The sequence below is a fragment of the Candoia aspera genome, chromosome 14, assembly GCF_035149785.1.
Source record: "Candoia aspera isolate rCanAsp1 chromosome 14, rCanAsp1.hap2, whole genome shotgun sequence".
NCBI lineage: Eukaryota > Metazoa > Chordata > Lepidosauria > Squamata > Boidae > Candoia > Candoia aspera.
This window is the reverse complement of record NC_086166.1, coordinates 5046742-5070453: the sequence shown is the minus strand read 5'-3', so window position 1 is coordinate 5070453 and position 23712 is coordinate 5046742. Positions and strand designations below refer to the sequence as shown.

Here is a 23712-nt window from a genome sequence, read left to right as displayed (position 1 = left end):
ACAGCCCAAGGCTTCTCACGTCATCCTCGGGGTTGCGCTAGAGGAAAAAAGCAGGGTGTGGAGGGTGTTTTTGCTTAATACTTTTTTTGGGGGAGGGAAACAGATCAGGTTTGATGCCCATCCTTCAAGAAGCCTTTGTCTGTCTGTCTTATTTGCTCTTGGGCTGGAGCATTAGAAAGGAGACAGCTCAAGCATCTGGATTCCTTCTCCCCTCCTTCTGGCTGACCTAGGACAGGGGGCTAGCTATTTTTCCTAATTTATTATACAGGTTACAGCAAAGCAGACATCCTTGTCGAAAAGGAGCCATTGTGACGCCCGGACTCTCCTCACCGTTGCAGATTCTATTTTAGCCTTGAGCGGATTCTCCGCATAATAGGCTGAGAATGAGAAATGTTTATTTTCCCAGGGAACCACCAGAGATGGTCTGCATAGTTTCAGAATGCCTTGCTGGTGGGTCTGAAAGGGTTCTGCCCCCCACTTTCCCCCCACAGCTGCTTCGGTCGTGTATTTATCTAACAAAGGGCTGTTTCTCCTGAAAGACCTCAAGTCACGTTCCTGCAGTTTCACAGACATAGACTTCTTTAATACAGGTCGTCCTCGTTTAGCAACCACAATTGGGACCAGCAACTCTGTCATTAAGCAAAGCGGTCACTGAGTGAAACTGCAACTGTGTGTATGATCTTCTTTCAGCTTCCCTTTGCTTTACAGACCCGTGGAGGTTGTCAATGCGAGGATCAGTTGCAAATTTACCTTTTCATCACTGTGTCACTGTGAATGGTCACTAAATGACACAGTCGCTAAATGAGGACTATCTGTACACAAACACTCCCATACACATCCTGTTGCAGCCAGGGTCCAGCACAGCTCATTCCTCAGGTGGGCACAGAGAAAAAGTAGGCTAAATCTTTAATAACAATCTAGTTCAGGGTACAAAAATCCAACAGCATATCTTTGGATTATGGCTTAAGTTTTAAATACTGTAATACCAGTTTCAACACAAGTTCAAACTTTCTACCCCAGTGTTTCTCAACCTTGGCAACTTTAAGATGTGTGGACTTCAATTCAACGTCAACATGGCTGGCTGGGGAATTCTGGGAGTTGAAGTCCACACATCTTAAAGTTGCCAAGGTTGAGAAACGCTGTTCTACCCAAAAGCATTACAATCTTCTTTTCTTTAAGGGAAAAGCCACCCAAAAGCTTATGGAAAACAAACCCACCATCATTCTGAGTGAATGCATACAAATCTGTTATCTGATAAATTTCTGTGACATTTTTCAAGAATAACTTTCTCTTAAAATGAAAGGCAAAATTGACAATGTACAATATATATGACTGCAGATTCTGGGGTAAAGATGCGGGTCAGGAGAGATTTTGTTGCACTGTCTCAGCGTGGTCTTCAGCTTTCTCTTCCTTTAGGTCTTTATATCCCAGTTTTTCCAGTGGCTCTTTGGCCATCAGTTGCCTTGAAGAAATCAAACAAAACTGCATAAACCATTAGGCTTGAAAGCTGCAAGCTTCACCATGATGGTTCCCAATGCCAAAGAATTTAGGCTGTCTAAAAGCAATTACTCAACCCCACACCAAAGGATTGTATCTAGTGCTATGTGTATGTCTGAGTGGGATAATGCCAGAACACACCCAGAAGCTGCTGTACGTGGTACAGGACAGGGAATTTAGCCTCCTACGAACCCCAGCCGTTCCTTTCAATTAGCACATTTCTCATTCTTAGGGAAATAAAAATACACTTAACAGTTGGCAGGCAGTGATTCAGAAGACAGCCACTACACATCAGACAGGGCCAAAGAACCTAGCTTGCTAAGATGATCAACCTTCCTTTTCCTAAGGCAATGTTGGCTTTTTAAATTATTATTAATTACATTTATATGCTGCCCAACTCACAGCAGCTCTGGGCAGCTTGGAGAGGGAGTAGCTTTTATCCCCAGCCAAAGCAAAAAAGGAACAAAATGTCCTTCTTGTCTCAAGATTGCACAGATAATAGGTGTCTGAAAGAGCTCATTTAGCAAATCCTGACCGCCAGTCCGACACCTGCCAGGAGAATCAAACATCCATTAGCCTCAGCGAGGTTTTGCAAAACAAAGGTGCTCCTCACCTCTCCATTCGGCATTCTAAATATTCCTTCGACTCCTGCCTGCACAATCCATTCTCATAGTGATTTGCCTGCAGACATTTCATGAATTTTTCTTTGAAAGCCGTACATTCACCTGCACCAAAAAAAATTTTTTTTTTCATTTTTGTTTAGAATTAAAAAAATCTGCTTGGAATTAAGAGTACCCAAAAAGAATAGGGTACAGGTAATCCTTGACTTGCTGTCGCTGGACATTCAGCAACCTTAGAATTTAGAAGCACCTGGCCCATTTTCCCCATTTTCCCACAGTTCCTACGCAGAGTGCACCAGAAAGGGTTGAGACGCTTCCTCCGAAGGGTGGGTTTCGATGGCCAGGATGCAAATTTCAGCAGAGCCCTCTATGAGGCTCTATTGCCCCCCACCTTGCAAAACCTCAAGGCTGGGCCACAACACATTAAGCCAGGGCTTCCCAAGTTGTTCGTTTAGTCGCTTCCGACTCTTCGTGACTTCATGGACCAGCCCAAACCGGGGTTAATTACAAAAAATTGGGTAAAAGAGTTTTTTCTTTGGGTAACGGCACACGAACCCATTACTGAATCACAACAGGGACATTTAAGTTGATTTAAAGTGTTTTACCTACATTGGGTAGAAAGGACTTTCTGATAAGCGGTTTTGGGTAATGAAGGAAAAAGTTTGGGTATTACTGCATTAAGCTAAGGCTTATTTAACCACTGTTTCTTCTCTAAGCCACCACTGGCTAACTTCACATTGCATGCAAAACCACAAACCATGGCTTACCAAACATATTCACCCCAATCCGCATTATGGCCCATCCCGACAGGCAGACCCCTCCTCTAATTCTGCTCTTCAGAATTCCACAGCGGGATTCCCTGCAGCAACTGCTCCCATCCCTCCGAGCCAGTGCTGGCTGGGGATTATGGGAGCTGCAGTCCAACAGGTCTGGGACAGCAGGCAACCAACTGCGGAAGGCGATTGTCACAAGGGGCTGTGCCGTTTTAGAATAGGTTTACTCAGGAGAAAGTGTAATTGGATTGATGTGCGCGGGACTTGCAAGCTTGGTGATTTTGTGCTGCAATCTTAGGCTGGGAGTTATGGAAGGTGTAGTCCCAGTGCATCAGAAGGGCAAAGGTGGGGGAAGGCAGCTGTGAAAAGATTGAAGTCACACAGAATTGGAATTTCTGCTACGGAAAAAAAAGTGATCTCCTTTTTCTCTAGAACAGTCTTTTCCCAAATTGGCCACATAGATATGTATGGACTTCCACTCCCAGAATTCCCCAACCAGCCATGCTGGCTGGGGAATTCTGGGAGTCGAAGTCCACGCGTCTTAAAGCGGCTGAGGTTGGGAGACCCCGCACTGGGGCGAGGGTGGCGACGCTCTACATTTGCCGTCTCTATGGTGGGAGTCCTTATCGCCGGGAGTCCTCTCTCTCCTTCTATCTCTATCTCTGGAATCGCGCCGGAGGGTCGCGCATGCGCACTCTCCCCTCACCGAAATGATCCAAAGGGAAGGCGCCTTTATCCGGCGGCCTCGGCTTGAAGCTTTTCGCCCCGAAAACCATCGTGGACATGACGGAGACGGACGGCCGGACGGGCGAACCCGGCCACTGCTCCGATCGCGGCTCTCCCCGCTTCCGGAATAAGAGAGCCGAGCCAGTTCTCGCGGCGGAGCGCCGAGCCAGGCCGAAGGAGCGGAAAGCCGAGCGGATCGAGCGGGGAGTTCGGCCCCGCCCCTTCAGAGCCCCAGGGGGCGTCAGAGATGCTCGCGGGTGGTTGCGCCCATCGCCCGGGGGACCCGAGAGCCGGGGGGGGATTTTCCTGGAATGAAGCATTTTGCAAGGAGCCCCAGTTAACAGGGTTTCCCGGTTAACCAAACCTAGATGAGGTCACGGCAAGGGCTGGGATACCCAGTTCAGACCTTGGACCTTGTTGGGGGCGGGGTCACCTTCTAGTACACCCTTCAAATTTCCCTCCTTAGGGCGCCATGAATCTTCAATGCTAGTCACAACGTTGGGTGCCCCTTACATGTATTAATTTTCTTTTTTAGTGGTTCTTTTTTTTTAAAAAAGTAGGACATCTACAGGTCGTCCTCACTTAACCATTTGTTTACTGACAGTTCAGACTTATGATGGTGCTGAAGAAACCAATTTACGACTGGTCCTCACACTTATGACCGTCACATTTATGACTGTCACAGCGTCCTGTGGTCACATGATTGCCATTTTCAACCTTCCCGGCTGCCTTCTGACAAGGAAAATCGGTGGGGAACCATGTGATTTGCTTAAAAACCACATGGTTTGCTTAACATCTGTGGTGATTCGCTTAACGACCGCCACAAAAGTAATAAAATCAGGTCAGATTCACATAATGACCTCTTCCCTTAGCAACCTAAATCCCGGTCCCAATTGTGGTTGTTAAGTGAGGACTACCTGTATTGTAAAGGTGACGTTTTTCACTGTGGCTGTTAGACTTGGTTTTATGGACAACATTTCATCATTCTTTCCCTTTTGCGTGGAGGGTGAAGAGCAGCTGTAAGGATGTGTCCCAGGAAGGGCATACTATTATGAAGATCGGCATCATAATACCATAAATAAATTAACAGCAATCAATACATAAACAAAATACAGATTAAACTGTGATCTGCAGAAGTTCTCATAAAAATGCATTTTTAATTTTTCTTTAATAATTTTAATTAGAATTTTTCAATAGAATAAACGTATACAAAACAAAAAAAGTAAGAAAGAAAAGAATAGAGAAAATAGAAAAATAGAGAAATGGAAAGAGAAGAAAACAAAGATATACCTTCCACCATTCCTTCTATTGAACAATTGCCATCTTATTCTTTCCCCTTCCTTTTTGATCCTTTTTAATCCCCAAATCCAGAAATCCTCAATTCAGTCTTCTTTCAGCAAAAAGTCTATATAAGGTTTCCAGTCTTTCAAAAAACGTTTGTTAGTTTTTTTCCCTGACCAAACTGGTCAGCTTCACCATTTCCGCAAGTTCAGTCAATTTTATAATCCAATCTTCCACTGTGGGAAAAGTCCAATTTTTTTCAATGCCTCGTTCAGCTTGTTAGAGAAAGGCACCACTGTGACCTGGGGAGGCTTTGATTTTGGAGGAACAGCTATAGTTACTATATAACATATAATATAATATATATCGTTACTATAGTTAAAAACCCAGAGGATTAGTGCTCAAATGAGGGCAGAAAACATCATACATTGTTCTGGGTTTGAGCCAGGAAAGTTGGGATGCAAATGTAATTAAACGTTTCAGAAAAGGGCCCCTTTTCTTCACTTAGCAACTGCTTCACTTAATGACCAAGTTGCCAGTCCCAGTTGTGGTTGCTAAATGAGGACTACCTGTATGTGCCATCAAGTCATTTTCGACTCCTAGTGACCACATAGATTTTCTCCATGAAGATCTATTCCTAACCTGGTCATTCAAGTCTCCCAACAGTGCCCCCATCGTCACCGTATGTTGGATATTAGCTACCACATTCTCCCCAGCCTTGGTGATGATGGCCAGAAGATGGTAAGAAGTCAGATCTAGCTCAAGAAAAGTTAGTATTTCTTTTTTGCCTTGGTGACGTTTATGGAGAAATGGTTAATCAGTAGCCAGGTGTAAGTGGCAATGCCATCCCTAAAAGCGCTTTAAATGGAGTAACTGCAAAAAAAGATCACCTCTTACCACTGCTTTCTGTTTGTGCGTCTGATTACTTTCTTAGTCTAGGTCTTGCAATAGTAAATGGAAAAAAACACCTGGATGGTTATATAACCACTGGTTGGAAATAGGAATCTGTATTATGTTGTTGCAGGGACCGTAAAGAATAGGCTTTTCTGGGTTTGTGAATGGGCTGTTCATTGTAATGCAAACAAGACTTTGTGATCCAACTTAATTTCCCAATCGTGTGACCTGAGCTGCTGCAGAAGCAAAATATGAAACCAGGAGAAATGCTGTATTTTCTACCCTAGATCCTCAACACAACTTCAGGTGGAGCATCTGAAACATGGTCCTTTAGACCAAAGGTGTTGAAGGGCAGTTAACAGTGTTGGGGTTGCAAGAAAGCAGAGTGGCTGAAATCTCACCCCAATTTTCTTCTTTAATGTGCAACATTTAAAGCAATTGCTTTTCCCTTGACCTGAATAGGAACAGTAGAAAGAAATCCAGAAGATTTGGTACAAGTCTTATCGGTAATAACGGAGAGGAGAGGCTCTAATGTGCACAATCTCATTGTGTAAAATTGGCCCAAGAATTCCACATTTGTGGTTTAGCAAAGCGAAATAATGGTTGCCAGTTTACACGGTGCGATTGTGGCTGTGCTCTTGAATTTGTTGGCATCCCCTCCCCTGGGTGTCACTACTTAAGCCACCTGATTCATCTTTTTGCAAAACATGTTATAAACTGCAGTTGCACGCTAAACTGGGAGATTATCACCAATCTTCTGCCTATTTTCCCTTCTCTTGGGGTAGATGCCTTGCCTAAAATTGTCATTCAATATTTGGTGCTCACGTGTGTTAAAAATTTGCTCCTCTCACAGACCCACTTATTTGTTCCTTACTTAAAATATGTTTTAGTCCACTTTTAAAAGATTTGTTTAAAAAGCAGGTTTGCAAAAATAATTTGTCATTTAGAAAGCAGCATTCAGCCAGCATCTTTTGCCGTTCAATTTTTCATTTCTTCTGCCACTTTTTACCCCATCACCTTTAACATTTCATGGATCTCTCCCAGAACATTTTAATTTTATTGCTATCAGAACAATAAGGCCGTCCAAAGGTTTTTACAAAGTCGCATCAACCGACTGCAAGAGCCAGAAAATGTCACTGGATAAAAATCCCAACAACGTTGCAATTAGGAGCTAGCAAAAGAAAAAGGGTGTGTGGAAGGGCGCTCTCTTATTTTTCCAAAGTGCCCCAGGCAAACATTAACCTTTGTGGTGACAGGAAAACGCCTAGAAGACAAATCTGAGCACACAAGAAAACTTTGAACACAAAAGACCTATGAAGAAAAACTCTCATAGCTGATGGAAAGGAGGAGGAGGAGGAGGAGGAGGAGGAATAATAATAATAATAATAATAATAATATGCTGGTCTATAAAGAAGGAGGAGGAGGAAAATCATCATCATCTGGTTATGACCATAAAGAAGGAGGAGGAGGAAGGAGGAGATAATTTTTTTTTTTTTGCTCCACACCTGCAGCTTTGCTAAGGAAGTTCTTGTCCCATTGTTGTTTGACAGGAAAGCAATGCTTAATAGGTTTTGTTTGATTGATATTAATCTCTTTGCTTTTAAGATTTGTCCTGAAAAGTGGTTTACAGTACCCACACCTAAGCCAGCCCACATTTTTACCAGGCACATTAAGCTTAAAAGTAAAGCACAAATCACAGGAATGAAGAGCTCAGCTGTCAAGCTGTACTTACATTAAGACCCAAGTTTCATCCGTCACCTCAAAGGTGACCTGCCTTCAGGCAGGTATGTTGCAGTCAGATAATAATCCCTCGGGTAATATGCGCAAGCTTTCCCATCAGGAGTGGAGGAACCAGTGTCAAAAAATAAGAAAAGGTCTAAGACTTTTTAAAAAGCAAATTACTTTATTGCATCAAACAAACAGAAAAAAAAATCTATCCATGTAACTGTATTCACAATGCACAATTATGTTAAAAGTAAAGCAGGAGGAGGAGGTGGGAAAATTAAATCATAGAAATAACTCCCCAAAATTGATGAAACTGCTCAAAAATCTATCTCCTTCCTCCTTGCCCCAAACAAAAAGACATTCAAATGTCGAGAAGCAAAAATCATTCTGCAAATCATATTCAAATTTGTCTTTCCAATAATGTATAATAATTCTTTTTGCCATCTCTCCTGCGTGAAAAAGATCTGAATCGGGCAAGCCATGGTATTCCCTGTGACATTCTATGGCAGGTTTTGAAGAAGCAGGATAGGAAGAGTATTGGCACCTTTGAACTTTGGTGTTGGAGAATACTCCTGAGAAGACCGTGGACAGCCAAGAAAACAAACCGATGGATCATTGAACAAATCAGCCCAGAGTTCTCACTCGAGGCACAAATGGCCAGGCTCAAATTATCCTACTTTGGACACATTATGGGAAGACCCAGCTCTCTGGAGAAGGCTTTAAAGCTGGGAAAGGTGTAAGGAAAGTGCAAATCCCACTCTCTTCTAGCACTGAAGATGTTGCCTAGTCTGGCAACGAAACGTCTGCAAGCCAACAGTCAAGCTCAGAGAGCACCAAGGGGTCCACAGTTCAACCCCGAGCTACGTATATTCTCTTCTATTGGTACTTTGAGATCCGTAACAGAGTGTCCTGGGGAAAGTAGATGTCTTAGACAACTACCAAACCTGAAACTGGGTTTCACAAGCAGCAAGAACCAGCAGGACAATGATGCTAACATGGGAACCAGAACCAACAAATCCAGATGTCTGCTTTGCTCCCACATTTACGCCAACAGCACCATCACAGGCCATGACAACTTCACACACAAGATTAGAGGCACCTTCACATGCTGAACTCACATCAAAAGGTTTCAGGCTATCTCAGAAGGTCTCAGCAAACTCATTGGGTTTTTAACTTGTTAAAATTGTTAATTGATGAGCGCTTGTAATCAGCTTGAGTTCCTGTCTTCCAAAAAAGTCACACACACCCCATAATAGGTGCATATCTATAGGAAGGAAAAGGCACCTGCATTAAATTGATTGGAATATCAATAGAGTGGAGGGTGCTTTTCTTAGCAGTGGACTATATTTATGAAAGCTCCTTTACATACATAGATGGAAGAACGCCATCGATGGGATGTATACGTATACGTATACGTATACGTATATGTATATGTATATGTATATGTATATGTATATGTATATTTAGGCTGTGCTCAAGCAGAGAAGCACGTAGTCTTGCAGTGCAGAAGGTCAAACCCAAGCGAAGTGTTTTCTGGAGAAGCAAACTGTGTCACGGTGTCATTTCCATCCCTGTTCTCAGCAAGCCACGCCTTTCATACAAAAATGTTTCAGCTCGCAATGGAAAACATTCTATCAATAGTGGGCAGAAGGCCAATGTGATGGCCAATGGCAGACATACCTTTGGGGACAAGAGGTGTGTCTCAGTACAGCAATAACCCTTTAAGATAATACATGTCAGGTCAGCCTGGCATTTAAACACACACACACATAGAGACACATTTGGGGGTGGGATGGTTCATGAGCAGATGATGCTACAGGTAGTCCTCGCTTAACAACCATTCATTTAGTGATGGTTCGGACTTACGACTGTGCTGGGAAAACCAACTTGCAACAGGTCCTCACACTTAGCGACTGTCGCAGTGTCCCCACATTTGTGTGATCACGATTTGGGCACTTGGCAACCGGTTCACATTTATGACCGTTGCAGCATCCCATGACCATTTTCAACCTTCCTGGCCGGTTTCTGGCAAGCAAAATCAATGGAGAACCATGTGATTCGCTTAAGAACTATGTGGTTTGCTTAACAACCGCTGCAAAAAAGGTCATAAAATTGGGTTGGATTCACTTAATGACCACTTTGCTTAGCAACCAAAATCCTGGTCCCAATTGTGGTTGTTAAGCGAGGACTACCAGTTCTGGTTCTGGCTTTGGCTGGGCTCTTGGTCCCTACACCACGTAGATTTTTCTTCCACCCCCTTTCAGCTAAATCCTACCAGGACTTGTTCAATCTGACAAATGAGAATGTCCTCTTTTTTTCCCCTTTTCAACAAGGTGGACATTCGCCTGAGTTGGGCATGATGTTCTCTGCAGTTTTTTACTGACAGGGTAGCCAAAGGGGGTAGATGAACATCTTGTAATTCCTCCTATCTCCAGCCCTTTGCAGCCTCTCTGGTGTTTTACATTTCAATTTAATCTGAAGGGGAGATTGGGGAAACCTCTCCCCATAGTGCTTTTCTGGACTCTCTGTGTGGGCAGCCAGGGAGCCTTCTGAGCGCTGGTGAGGTGGGGCGCCAGCAATCAGTCACATGGGCAACCGCACCCTTTCCTCCACTCCAAGCGCCCAATCAGCTGAATAAAACCAGCGGGAGAAATCCTCAAGCGTTCTGAAAATGAAGTAGAAATCTGAAGTTGAGAAGGTGACATTTTGGTTCTGCCCAGGTTTTCAGACACAAAACATCTTGCTTCCAGAGCAAAGGACTGATCTTTTGGGAAAGGGGGTATGGATTTCTGATTCTCTTGAAATCAGAAGTCTTCAGCTACCGAGATTTCTGTGCTGGGTCTACTGCATTAGCCTTGTACAAAACCAGCCTTGGTGCTTATGGCCCATCGTTCCTTTTGTTACCCCCTAGATGGGATTTTTGGGAACTGCTGCTGAATTATTCCCAGATGTTGAAGGATAGGCAAAGCCAGAAATTTGGTTTGTCTGCATTCTTTGGAGAACTGCAAATATGAGAGACGGGTGACTCTCCTCCACATTCAACTCTTGATGAAACCTTCCAAGTCAAGCGTTGCAAAAAATACATTCTACCTGGTTGGAGTGCCTACTGCAGAGAAAAGGCCAGAGGGCGTGACCCACTGACCAAATGAAGAAACCCAACGGAAATATTAAGTTGGAACTGTTGGGACATGACTTGTTTGCAGTGAAACCCATCCAGGTTTCCTGGACTCAGTAGAATCATTGATACCCCATACGATCCATTATGGAAGTGTGGAACCAAGGTAGCCCAGCTGAAGACCTGAAGAAGAGTGGGTTGCTTACTGGAGGACTTTGCATCCAAATGGTGCAGTGGGCATTGCTAGTACCCAGCATTCTTGGCAGGATGCCACCATGTTTTCCCACTCCTACACTCCTGGTATCATCTCCATGGCATGAACACCTTCTGGAAAATGTCATTTGGCTCCCGAGTTACATCCAAAAGCTGGAGGGGCCCAAAAGTGTAGTTTAAGATTTCTTTACCTGGTTCAGCATCCACACACACACACACACACACACACACGGGGCTGGTAACTTACACCTGCTTTTATACTCCAATCAGAAACTGCTTAGACCACATTCTCCAGAAGTGTTTAAAGAGGGTGGGGCTAACAGCCTTTCTGTTCACATTTCTGCAGCCCGACATATAAAGCTTTGCTCTGGCGAAGAGTGAGCTGGTGCCAATCTCTTTTTCCCCCACTCCTTCTGGGCCAACATTTCATTTTTCATTTGTAAATGGCCCTGCTAAATTTCTTCCTTTCTTCTCCTGCATCTGTTCTGCTGGTGGCTGCCCTGATTCTTTTCGCATCCTTCTGTTTGCCAGCTGGCTTTCGAAAATCATCTTTAAAGTTACCGCCAGGCCCTTTGCCTCTTCCAATCATCGGACACCTGCATCTGCTCGATTTTAAAAGGCAGGACAAATCCTTGCTGAAGGTAGGAGAGAGAAAAGAGGTCCTCCTAGGGTGTGCTAATGGTTCCCCAGTGCAAATTCCAGAAGATTTTCCCTGGGTCTTGTTAGGATACTAAGATTTTTCCAGGATGCCTTGCTTTAAACCAGTAGGTTCCACGATGCTCTGCCAGAACGGAAAATACAAATTCTGTTCAGATTTGTTCAATGTTTTGTTAAGCTATTGTCAAGTTTTGTTTAGTGCTAAACAAAACAGGTGTGTGTGTGTGCGTGTGTATGCACATTTCCTTTAGCTCTGATTTTGGAATTGCTTGGAAATGAATGGCTTGCTTGCACTCACAGGCTTTAAAAATGGGTCTTTTTGGCCACCCACCCCAATTTCCATCGCAGGGGCAGGGAATGAGGGAGATGGCTCTGCAAATTCTGCCTAGAGAAATGATAACGATTATATTAATGGGGATTAATATAAACGCTAGGAATTCTCATCTTGCACCCCCACCCCCACAGCTCTCATTGCAGTCCCACTGGCCTTGCTGGCAAGTTATGATGGGAGTTGTAGTCTATGACTTCTGTAAGGTGCCGAAATAGGAATGGCTTTTTTGAGCTCAATGGGGTCTGTCAATGTTAGGTGGGGTGTTACTGGCTGACTCTGGCAATGCAGCTGCCCGACTTATTAATGAATATGCATTAACCAAAGGGAACCTGTTAGCTTTCAAGAAGAATGAGTGGATATAACGTATGGCAACTGGAGTCAAGTAGTCCAAATTGTTCTAAAGTTCAGCAACTCAAACCAGGTAGGTCATGATAAAAGAAGTACAGTACAAGCATGTTCTTATTTACTTCTGAAAGGTGTTGGGGAGGGTGTGGTGTCCGCAAGCCTGTGGGTATGTGTGCATTTCATACACACACACACACACACACACAAACACACACCCATAACTGGCCTTGAGCAGACATCACGTTAAGCCCAGTCATGTAGTTTAATAAACCACAATGTGAATAAGCAAACTTGTTTGCTCTCATAGGAAGTGTGATGAACGCCTACCCAAGTTTCCAACCAGACTCACACAAGAAGCTTATGGGTATCTGATTTATTACTGGATAGTATGCAAGTTCAAGAGCAAAGCTGAGAATGGCAAAAGCGCGGGTCTTTCAAACAATTAAAGCTTAGACAGTTCCAATCCCTCCCCCCAGAGTCAGAAAGAGTCCCCTCCCCGCAGCCTGTAGGTGTTCCTAACAGTTCCTGCCGGTTTTCGGGAAAGTGTCCTTGAACAGGCGAGATAACCCAGATAGACATTCCAAAGTCTCTGCATCAGTGCCTGGTACAAAAGAACAAGAGCAGCCCCCTCCCGAACAGTAACACGTGTCAGCACCAGCATGGCATGGGAACTGGTTATGATATTCACAGGAACATTGGAACAGGAACCATGACACAAAGCTGGTGAACAGACCAGGAGAAAATAGCCTAATTGGCCTTCTATTGGGGAACGTAACATGTACCCCCAAGCAAATCATCATTTGCAAACTTTAAACTATGTTCCATGTATAGTAGTGCATCCTGGGGTGAGATAATCAGGCTGTGACTTGTGAGAAAGAGCCAGTTTTGATCAGGCAAAGTTATAAAGCGTGGCCAAAGGAAATGCAGTCGTTGGACCACCCAGAAAAATAATAAGTAAACAGACAGGGATGCTGAGTCTCCACCCCTGAAGTATCGTGCAGTGATTCCCAGAGGAAAATTTAGCTATCCCTTAAGGACCCAAGCTTAAACTTTCTCAAGGGAAATTAAGAATCCCGCTGAGAGTTTTCTGTCTCATTCTTTTTACAAAAATATATAAGAATATAATTTTGATTGGAAAAGAAAAAAGAAAAATCAAAGAAAGCAAATGAAAGGTAGCATAAAAAATATAGGTTATATTACTCATTTCCATTGGAGAGAAAGAAAAAAGTGGAAAATGTATCTTGACTCAGTAAGTTGGACCTATTTGCCCCCCCACACACATAATTTTGACAAATTATTAAATGTTGCTTATTGCAGTTGGCTGATTCCATTTCAATTGACATTTCCTGTCAATCCACATTTAAACCTGCAGAACATTTTCGCTTTTTGGAATTTAAGACAGAATTTACCTTAAACTGCCTTGAAAAGTCTTCTTTTGCCTCTAATGCTAGCTTTTGTTTCTTAAATCAGCAAAGATATACCAAGAGGTTAATAAGAATTAAATATCACTTCAGGGGTTGGAGAACAGAGATATCAATTTCCTTCCACTATATATGCCTTAATTTGTCAGGATCTGAAAAAGCCTGTTTCTGTGCCCAGTTCCCACTGGATGATTAACCTTACAAATCTCTCTAAAATTAGGTCTAAGTGTCTAATGATCGGTGAGATCCTCCTGATTTTTATTTGACAGACTCTGAGAAAGATCTGGCCATTGTGTGATTCTAAGTGTGAACACTGAGATCGTTTTTCATAATTTCAGAAAGTTTATATTTATGGCCCAGTCTTTAAAATGGCCCCGTGAGACATGGGCAGGGCCATCAAAGGAGAACAATAAGCATCTTGCTGAGCAAAGTGTCTCGTATCGCTTTGCGATGGGCTGAACCCCTTGCCTTCTCTTACAGCTTGCGAAAAAATACGGACCCGTGTTTACCCTCCATTTTGGGTTCAAGAAAGTGGTGGTGCTGACTGGCTATGAAGCAGTAAGGGATGCTCTTGTGACCTTCACTGAGGAGTTTGTGGACAGGCCATCTATACCCATATTTGAGCATATTCAGCATGGAAATGGTAAATCCAAAGAAAGGATCAGGTCCTGGTGACAACTAAATTATATGATGTTCCTTTAAAACTGGTCATCCCAACCTTATTTCCCAGGGGAAATCAGCATGACGTAATGCTGGAAGCACCTTTGAAGAACCCAGTACAGTGTTTCTCAACCTTGGCAGCTTGAAGATGGGTGGACTTCAAGTTGAAGTCCACCCATCTTCAAGCTGCCAAGGTTGAGAAACACTGATCCAGTGGACGCAGAATGCTGAACTTCTCTGGGCAGAGTGATAAGATTGGAAAACAGATAAGAGGCAGACAGAATCTGTCGAGAAAGGTTGGCAATCTTGGAAAACTCAGACTTTACCAACGATACAAGAATGGTTGTTAAAATTGATGGACATGGCAGGAAACGACAAATTGACGTGTTTGTTGAAAGAAAACTTGTTATTATCTCAAAGAGTGGAAACCATTATCAGATTGTTTACGAAACGCAGGAGGGGCAAAGCTTACATGGGGATTTGAAGATTAGATTGTAAATATAATAGGATATATTAGACAAAGAATTATTTCTATATATTGTATGAAAAACTAATACTTAGGAGAGATTCTTATGTTCTTATGACCAGAGATAGATTGGAAGTTATTTATCTTTCATACTTTATTTGGTCTATTACTTTACTACACTTTTTCTTTTTCTTAATTTTGTACTTCTATTTCCTTTTCTATTTCTAACTTTTAATTATGTATTTAAAATTTCAATAAAAACAAATTCAAAAGAGAAAGGTTGGCAATTTCAACAATAGGATTTCACCCTACCTTTTGTTGCCCTTAATCCTCCATGTCGTTCTAGGAAAATAAGCCATTTGGGGAGTTTGTATGCCTAAATTTCTTATTCCCCATGGGAGTAGAAGGTAGCCTTAGAATATAAACTAACTCTTCCTCAACCCTATCTTCCATCTTCCCCCACAGGGGTTTTCTTTTCCACCGGAGAGCTGTGGAGGGCTACCCGAAGATTTACAGTGTCCACCATGCGCAACCTTGGGATGGGGAAAAAACACATAGAGGAGCGCATCACTGAAGAGCTCAATTTTCTGATAGATAATATTAACTCTTTCCAAGGTGAGCTAGGATAAGGGAGAGCAATTCACATAGGGAGCAGGGGGACCAAGACCGCACAGACTGAAAGTAAATCCTTGTTTCAGGCACAAATCAGAGTCTTCTTTAACAAGAGTTATTGACGTGAAAGGGAGAGTTATAAGACTTTCAGCAATGGAACTGTTTCTTATTAAGAACCCATTTATCTTCTAAGACACGAGAGCCAGTTTGGTGTTGTGGTGAAGGCACCAGGCTAGAAACCAGGAGACCGTGAGTTCTAATCCTGCCTTAGGTACAAAGCCAGCTGAGTGACCTTGGGCCAGTCACTTTCTCTCAGCCCTAGGAAGCAGACAATGGCAAACCACTTCTGAAAATCCTTGCCAAGAAAACTGCAGGGACTTGCCCAGGGAGTCTCCAAGAATCGGACACGATTGAAAGGATTTTTTAAAAAAATATTCTAAGACAGTGTTTTTCAAACTTGGCAACTTGAAGATGTGTGGACTTCAACTCCCAGAATTCCCCAGCCAGCATGCTGGGAGTTGAAGTCCACACCGCTTAAGGCTGCCAAGCTTGAAAAACAGTTCTAATAAGTTAGAGCAGAGTTTTTGCAATTCCATCCCATCGTGCTTTTATGTCACCTGGAGAGGAGGTTGGGTTTTTCACTGGTGATGGATGAGTCTGCAGGTATCTCTTTCCAAAACAGGTCCCGAATCCTTACCAAGCAGTGAGAATTGACCTTACAGGTCATGGGATCAGAGCAAAAAGGCCCAGGCCTCAGAGCATTGTATGAATTTTTCACAGCTCCCGGCACCATCAAGCCTTTCTCATGTTTAAGAATAGTATTATAAATACTCTACAACCTAGTAAAGAAATAGTAAGAATTTCTCTACTAGGCTGGCAGCTGCAGGGTTAAATTATCCCCTTAATACTTTATGTTATATTATGTTGTTGTTATGTTATGTTATTATTTGGTGATTTGGTGGTTTTATTTTAGTCATTTTTGCAGACTTTGGCTTTTCATACAGCCTGCTGAAACCCCCCTGGTGCTGTTTTGCTGTACAACGATCAGCACTTACCCATGCTGCTATGGCGAGTGACTTTGCCCAAGATGCTCTTTTTAAAAATGGTTTCACTGAAGAAGAAAAAAAAGGCCATCGTTCTTTCCTGCCTGTTCCTGCAGACGTATCTTCCGAATAAAAGTGCAGCGAAAGCAGCAGTGAAATAAGATTTTAAAAGAGCAGCCACTTTTTATTCTCGTCCTCTAGCGATGCCCAGGTTGAATGAGCAGATTCGATTTAGCATGCCAATAGAAAGGACTCGCTCGTTTTGCATTTTGGCCCGTGGCGTTTTGTGAGTCTTTCTCTCAGTGACTATCCCAAGGAAGAAAGAATTGGAAAGCACGGAACTACAATGGAGTGAACCAATTCCAGCTGAAATCAAAGCCTCCCCCCACCTTAAAAGCCATTAAACCCACAGAATCTAAGATCTAAATCTAAAATCTAAAATAACTGTTTGCTATTTAGCCAGATTGAAAATCTCAGCTCTTCAGATTCCTTGTTTTAAAAGAGCAATGAACAACTTCTCCAGGCCTGAGTGAGGGATGCACTTCAAATATGATCCATTTGGGGAAGACCTTAAGTGTTTTAAGACCCACATGTTTGCATTAAGCATCCCCAAGTCTTAAAGGCCCCCCTTGTGCCTTGTGAAGCAATGCCCCTCAATGCAAACTCAAATTGTGCAAAAAAAGGGGGGGCTAAAACATCCCCCTCCCCTACTTTTGAGGGGCCATGAAAAGGTCCTGGTGGGGTGCGCATAACCCCCAGGGCACACAGTTGTCTTATGGGGTGGTTGTGACAATTTATTCTCTCTTTTACTCTGAAGGCGAACCTTTCAGCCTCCGAACTTTCAACTCGGCGGCAACCAACATCACGTTTGTTCTGCTGTTTGGGGAACGGTTTGAGTACAACGACCCGACATTTCTCACTCTTCAAAGACTCATAGATGAAGTCATGTGCCTTCTGGGATCCCCCACTTTACACGTAAGCTGGTCCGTCCCTGTGGTTCCTTTCTCTTCCTCAAGAAAAGATCTGGAAGGGAGTTCAGCCCAGGTGTGGGGAGGATGTAACAGACCCCCGTGTGCTTCACTGCACACATAAAAAGCATTGCGAACAGCTCGTTGCTAAGCGGACAATAAAAGGTATCCTATGGCCACGCAAGCTTCGGGGTGGCTTTGGAACAGTACATCAATGTATAGAAGTAGATCTATGGGGAAATCTTTAAATGTTAAAGATGGTAATGTGAGGTTGAACTATATACTAATGCTTAGAAATCTGACTGTTTATCGGGAATTATGGTCCGGGGGCGTGGCTGAAAGAATCATATTGAGCAAGTGGAAAAGTGCTATTTTTCCAGTTATTAAGGAATGGTTGTTGGAAATGTGTGATCTATCTGCTTTGGAAAAGGCAGTATTTTCTACTGATCCAAAGATGTGTTACAATGGCAGAGATGAGAGCCAGTTTGGTCTAGTGGTCAAGGCACTGGGCTAGAAACCAGGAGGCTGTGAGTTCTAGTCCCGCCTTAGTCACGAAAGCCGGCTGGGTGACCTTGGGCCAGTCCCTCCCTCTCAGCCCAAGAGCCAATCAGGCACGGCAGGAGAGTTCTAGTCCCGCCTTAGGCACAAAAGCCGGCTGGGTGACCTTGGGCCAGTCCCTCCCTCTCACCCCAACTCGGTGCAATGTGGACTAGCCTCCTCGTGGTGCACCCCGGGCAACGTGACTTGTCACGGCTAAATAGTCCACACATCTGGCTGCTGGACCTCACAAGGGTTTCCCAGCAAGAAAAAGCAGCATGAACACCGAACTGCTATGCCATAAGATTAAAAAAAAATGGCAGAGATTTTGTGATATTTTACAATGATATTTTCAGTGATTATATTAAAGTACCGGTAGTCCCCATTTAGCAACTGCCTCATTTAGCAACCATTTGCAGTTACAACAGTGTTGAAAAAGTAACTTTATGACCAATCCTCACATTTAAGACCTTCTCAGGTCTGTAAAGCAAAGGAAAGCGGAAGTAAGATCATAAAATTGTGGTGTTTCGCTTAGTGACCACTTTGCTTAATGACCAAGTTGCTGGTCCCAATTGTGGTTGCTAAACAAGGACTACCTGTAGTGTATTTTTTAGTAAACCAATGACTATTGATAAGTATAATATATTTTTCTTAGTTTGTCTGGGTATTTTCCCCCTAATTTTTTTTCTTTTCTTTTGTCTTGGTTTCTATTCATATTTTTTTGTGTGTGTGAATTAAAATAATAAAAAAAAGAGAGATTTGTGAAAGAAAACAGAGAAAACAATGGCCACATCCTGAAGGGAGTGAAAAGACAAAAGGCAAAGAACAGCAACAACAACAGAAGAGTAGAAAAAGTTAGAAAAAACGGTGTTAGGATGAGTTAGGATCAGCAAGCGTCTTGCATCCGCAGGCTGTAGATCTTAATGGTCTCCTTTGCAGCACAGAGGTGTCATGCCCTTTATCTCTCTTATCTTTCTCTCCTTCTCTCCTTCTCCTTCATTCGCTCCTAACCAGCTGTTCAACTTCTACCCATTCCTCGGATTCCTCTTCAACGCTCACAAGGCTTTGCTTCGAAAGATCGAGGACGTCCGAGTCATCATCAGAGATTACATCAAGAGCAGCAGACGAGATCTCGACGGCAACAACCTTCGGAGCTACATAGAAGCCTTAGTCTTCAAGCACCAACAGGTATGCGCAGAGCAAGTAACGATGCTTACAAGCAGGGTGTGGGCAGCAGAGTGCAGTCCAAAAGGTCAAGATGGCGACCACGGCAGTGTGATCTAAGCACATTTTTTTTACGTGGCTGCCATCTTCGCTTTGTTGATCACATCTCATACATCTGAATAACAGTAAGGCTGGTGGTAGACGCAACTTCCTAAAATGGACCAGAGGCTTTGTGCCCGTAATGTCCGCCATGTCCCCTTCTCTGCCCCCGCCCCCTGTGCCCTTTTCTAGGACATGAGCAAAAGACAGAACCTTTTCCATGAAGATAATTTAATCGCATCCACCCTGGATCTCATAATGGCTGGAACAGAGACCACAGCCACAACTCTACAGTGGGCTATCCTGCTGGCCATGAGACATCCAGAGATTCAAAGTGAGTTGTTGCTTCCTGTTCTTGCTGTGGTTTCCACTGTTTTAGCATGCATAGGTTGAAGCGGGGTGCCCTTGAGATGGGTCGGATTAAAGTCCGTGGTTTGAATTCTTGGTGCTTGCTTGGGCCGAACGATGACCTGTCAACGAAAACACACAGAACAGAGAGAAAACACAGCTGGGAAAGAAAAGATCAGAGGGTCTCTCTTAGGGAATTAGAGAGGGTTGCCTTGCTGCAAACTTAGTGGAAGAGAAGGCATTGAAGCAAAAAAGAAAAAGAAAAATGTAACGGTAGTCAGGGACCAAGACACTGGTTTGGTTCAGCTTTTAATAAGGACTGGACCGGATCACACTTTCTGCACCAGTATATGACCGAGAAGTTTTGCAAGACAGCTCACAGCTCCAGAGCCCTGCATAAAAATGTCTACATTAAGAAAATGGGGATGCCAATGTGCCTAGCCTAAAACACACATTATATGAAGGAGAATTCGCTTGCCCGTTGGGAAAAATGCAAGCAAAAACATGAGTGCAGGAAGATGTAAAATATTGGTGGATTTTTGTTCAGACTTTAAAAAAAGGAGTCATTGTATGGAATGGGCTGCAATTAACTTCTGATTAATGAGGACAAGGAGGAATAGCATGAAATTTAAATTTTTCTCTGAATGGTGTTTGGTTTCCCTGTTCTGGGTTGGCTTTAGAGAAGGTTCAGGAGGAGATCGGGCGAGTGGTGAAGCCGGGCCACCAGGCCACCTATGAAGACCGACGGAACATGCCTTTTACCAACGCGGTGATCCACGAAGTGCAGCGCTTTATCACGCTGCTGCCCCATGTCCCTCGCTGCACCTCCGTCGACACCCATTTCAGGGGCTATTTCCTCCCCAAGGTAACTGCCCCCAAAATGTACTACTGGCCCTGGCCCTGGCCACTGCTAAAATTTACCCCTAAAATTCCATGTTGATGGAAGTAGGTTTTACCTAGTTTCCCCCAATCTGGGCCCTTCAAAATAGATGGATACGCCCCCTATTACCTACTACAAGATTTTTATTTTTATTTTTTCTGCCTTCGAGTCAATCTTGACTCATGGTGACTGCCTGGACTAGTCCCTGCAGTTTTCTTGGCAAGGTGTTTCAGAAGTGGTTGGCCATTGCCTGCTTCCCAGGGCTGAGGGAAAGCCACTGGCCCAAGGTCACCCAGCTGGCTCTGTGCCTAAGGCAGGACTAGAACTCACGGTCTCCCAGTTTCTCGCCTGATGCCATCACCACTACACCAAACTAGCTCTAGGAGATGGGTATAACCCCTGTTATCCTACGAAGAGATGGGTACTTATGAGGTTTGCATGAACCCAATTGCTGGGCTTTGTATACATGGATTTCTTTCTGCAAACCCAGCCAATGAAGGCTAATTCATAAGCCACAATTAAACCAACTATGGCTTAGGACAAGGCGCAAACTGAGCCAAAGTCAGTGACTTCACCTCCCAGAATTGCCTTCCAGATGGAGAAAGGCAGGCTCACAGACTAACCTCCCAGTATCCTTCAGATATTTTCAATTACCACTCCCAGAACTGCTGACCCCAGGCACACTAGCTAAGAGAACTTGAGACAGCTTTGAGGCTGGAATTCTGACTTTCTCCTTCCTATGTTCTAGGGAACCATGGTTATTCCATCACTGACTTCAGTCCTGCTTGATCAGAGCCAATGGGAAACTCCCCATGAATTCAATCCCAACCACTTCCTTGACACCAGCGGGAATTTCATCAAGAAGGATGCCTTTGTGCCTTATTCTTTAGGTAGTGAAAAATCCCACTTCTCTTTGAGACTTTAAGCATTGGGAGATTGCAGCATTTTAATAACTGCAGTGAAGAGAACTTTCTTCCACCAGCATCTTTTCCTGCATGGGGGGTGTTGCAATTGCACAAAAGCTGCACGTTGGGGAACTCTTAAGAACGCCTTTTCCTGGTCTGGAATTCCCAGCCCTTTGATGTAGGGAAAAGATGGATGATTCCTATTACAAGCCAGCGTCTAACACCACCGGCAGGATGTAGTATTGAATCCCTATTGGTTAAAGTTTTAATCTGTTTTTAAACACATCTAAAAAACCAGCGTGGAGCTATTTGGATCCCAAGCGGAAAACATCTATCAGAGGGCACGTAGGCCTCGTCAGTGCACCTGTTTGCGTCTTCTGAAAGGAGCCATGCCTTTTCCTGGTCCTGTGCCACACAGGAGCACAGTCCAGGAAGATACACGTTTGACTTAAGGAGATGCCAACAGGGCATGACGAGGTCTCCACGCCTCTGACAGCCATTTTATGCACCGTTTCCACTTTGGATTGAAAGAGTTGCAGAGAGATACACTGCAGTCCCTCAGCCAGTGTATCTCTACTTCATTTATGAGGAAGGAACTAAAACTATTGATCTATTTTTAAAAAACCTGTGCTTATGGATATCAAGAATGAGGAAACACCTTCCCTGGGCTTCTGGTCTGAAGGGCTGGAAAGGGATGGGGAAGAAGGAGGAAAGGAATTAGAACCCTAATTCTTGCTTTTTGAAATACACCTTGTGGAATACAGCTGGATGGTGAAGCCAATTTAGTGGCCTGCTAGAACCAATGAAATGGAGCAAAGCTTATAACGCAGCTGAGGAGCTGCACAGAAAAAGACAATTATCTTGGATAGCTTCAATGAGCATGTCAGAGAAACACAGGTTATCGATCTTACACATTCAGCCCTCCAAAGCATTAAGAATCACACACTTAGACATAGTAGGTTAAGAAGTAAAAAGAATCTTACTGACTTTATTCTTTGTTGTTCTGTTACATCCATCTTGGTGGAAAAGATGAAGTTCCTTTGTTCTTCTTTTCTTTCTCAATACTTAAGTTTGCCCTAAACTCTCAGCCCTACAGCTGCCAAGAGCTGCGTGGAAGAAAGGGGCAGAATCCTTCATCAAGGCCCAAGCACATGGCCCTGATGAATGGAGAGCAGAGCAGCATGCTTGCTTCTCCCTGGGTGGAAGAAGGAGGAAGAGAGAAAGAGGAAGTGGGAGTGGCAACAAACAGCTTCCTCAGAGTTGCATTGTGGGACAACTCAATTTACCTGCTAATTCACATGCTAATGAGGCATGTTGGACTTGACAGGACTTCCAACAGATGAAAGGGTTGCTGGTTAGTTGAAGGGTGGGGTAGATTTTGTCCTGCTGGTTCCTCTCTATGTGCTTGGCAGCCTGTTGGAATGGTTGCCACCAAGTCAGGAGACCAGGTGTGAATCGGAGACTTCCCAATTGACAGTTTGGTCTCTAGCCATGGTGTCATGGGACTTCATGGTGTTTCCTTTCCCTTCAGACCCCAGACAAGATCAGCCAGATCATGCTACACCGATAACTTCTATGTCTCTTCTCACAATATGAGGCACTTCTTTTCAAGTTCATGCCCTTCCGCTTCCCCTTCCCCTTCCCCTTCCCCTTCCTCTCCTCCTCCTCCTCCTCCTCCCTCTGTCTCTCTCTGATTTTTTTTAACAGGACGCAGGAATTGCATTGGTGAAAGTCTGGCCAAAATGGAGCTGTTCCTCTTCTTCACGGGCCTGCTGCAGAAATTCACTTTCCAACCTCCACCTGGGCTTACAGAAATGGACTTGGACCTGAATGTTCCTAAGACGACCTTCACTCTAAGACCACAGCCACAGTTGACGTGGGCTGTTCTCCGTGAGTGAAGAAGATGCTGCATGAGATGCAGGTGGGAAGGGAGGGGAAAAGAAACTCACATGGCGTATACTATACAGACTATACACTATGTGTGTGTGTGTGTGTGCGTGCACGCATTATCTGTGTCTATACATACAGTTTATAGACCTTAGGATCTAATTCCATAGCAAGCTAGATTTAATATCAAGCTTTAATTCAGAGGAGAATGAGAGAGAAATGTAGTACTTATTTTACCATTTTAGCATACACCTGAACATTGAAAGCCTGCGCATAGAGTGACAAGCAGGCTACCATACGTCTGGGGTTTCCCCACCCTAACCCTTTGAGTCAACTTAATATCCCTGGGATAAGAGGATGCTATCTTTTATGGACTCAGCTGCTTAAATTAGTTAACAAACAGGGAGCAGAGAGTACACGCTGGCCATCCGTATATAAATGGAGGTTCAAAAGAAATGCAGACTTTCTATTAAAATGGAAGCTTTTTAACTTGCCACGTATACTCGCAGACAAGCCCATCCACGGATAAGCCAACCTGTGAATTT

General features: G+C 43.8%; 2 protein-coding genes across 2 annotated transcripts; one reads left to right on the top strand and one right to left on the bottom strand.

Moving 5' to 3' along the window:
- Positions 1–950: 950 nt before the first annotated feature.
- On the bottom strand, positions 951–3764 carry LOC134505114 (cytochrome c oxidase assembly protein COX19). Its single transcript, XM_063314647.1, has 3 exons — positions 3597–3764; positions 2111–2222; positions 951–1462 (listed from the first exon to the last, which is right to left on the bottom strand). The coding sequence occupies exons 1-3, from the start codon at positions 3673–3675 to the stop codon at positions 1360–1362; spliced, it is 294 nt and encodes a 97-aa protein (XP_063170717.1). The 5' UTR covers positions 3676–3764; the 3' UTR covers positions 951–1359.
- A 7468-nt stretch (positions 3765–11232) lies between these two features.
- LOC134505473 (cytochrome P450 2W1-like) lies at positions 11233–23266 on the top strand. Its single transcript, XM_063315187.1, has 9 exons — positions 11233–11485; positions 14079–14241; positions 15190–15339; positions 17197–17354; positions 18899–19072; positions 19340–19481; positions 20176–20360; positions 21124–21265; positions 22988–23266. The coding sequence occupies exons 1-9, from the start codon at positions 11288–11290 to the stop codon at positions 23176–23178; spliced, it is 1503 nt and encodes a 500-aa protein (XP_063171257.1). The 5' UTR covers positions 11233–11287; the 3' UTR covers positions 23179–23266.
- Positions 23267–23712: the final 446 nt, after the last annotated feature.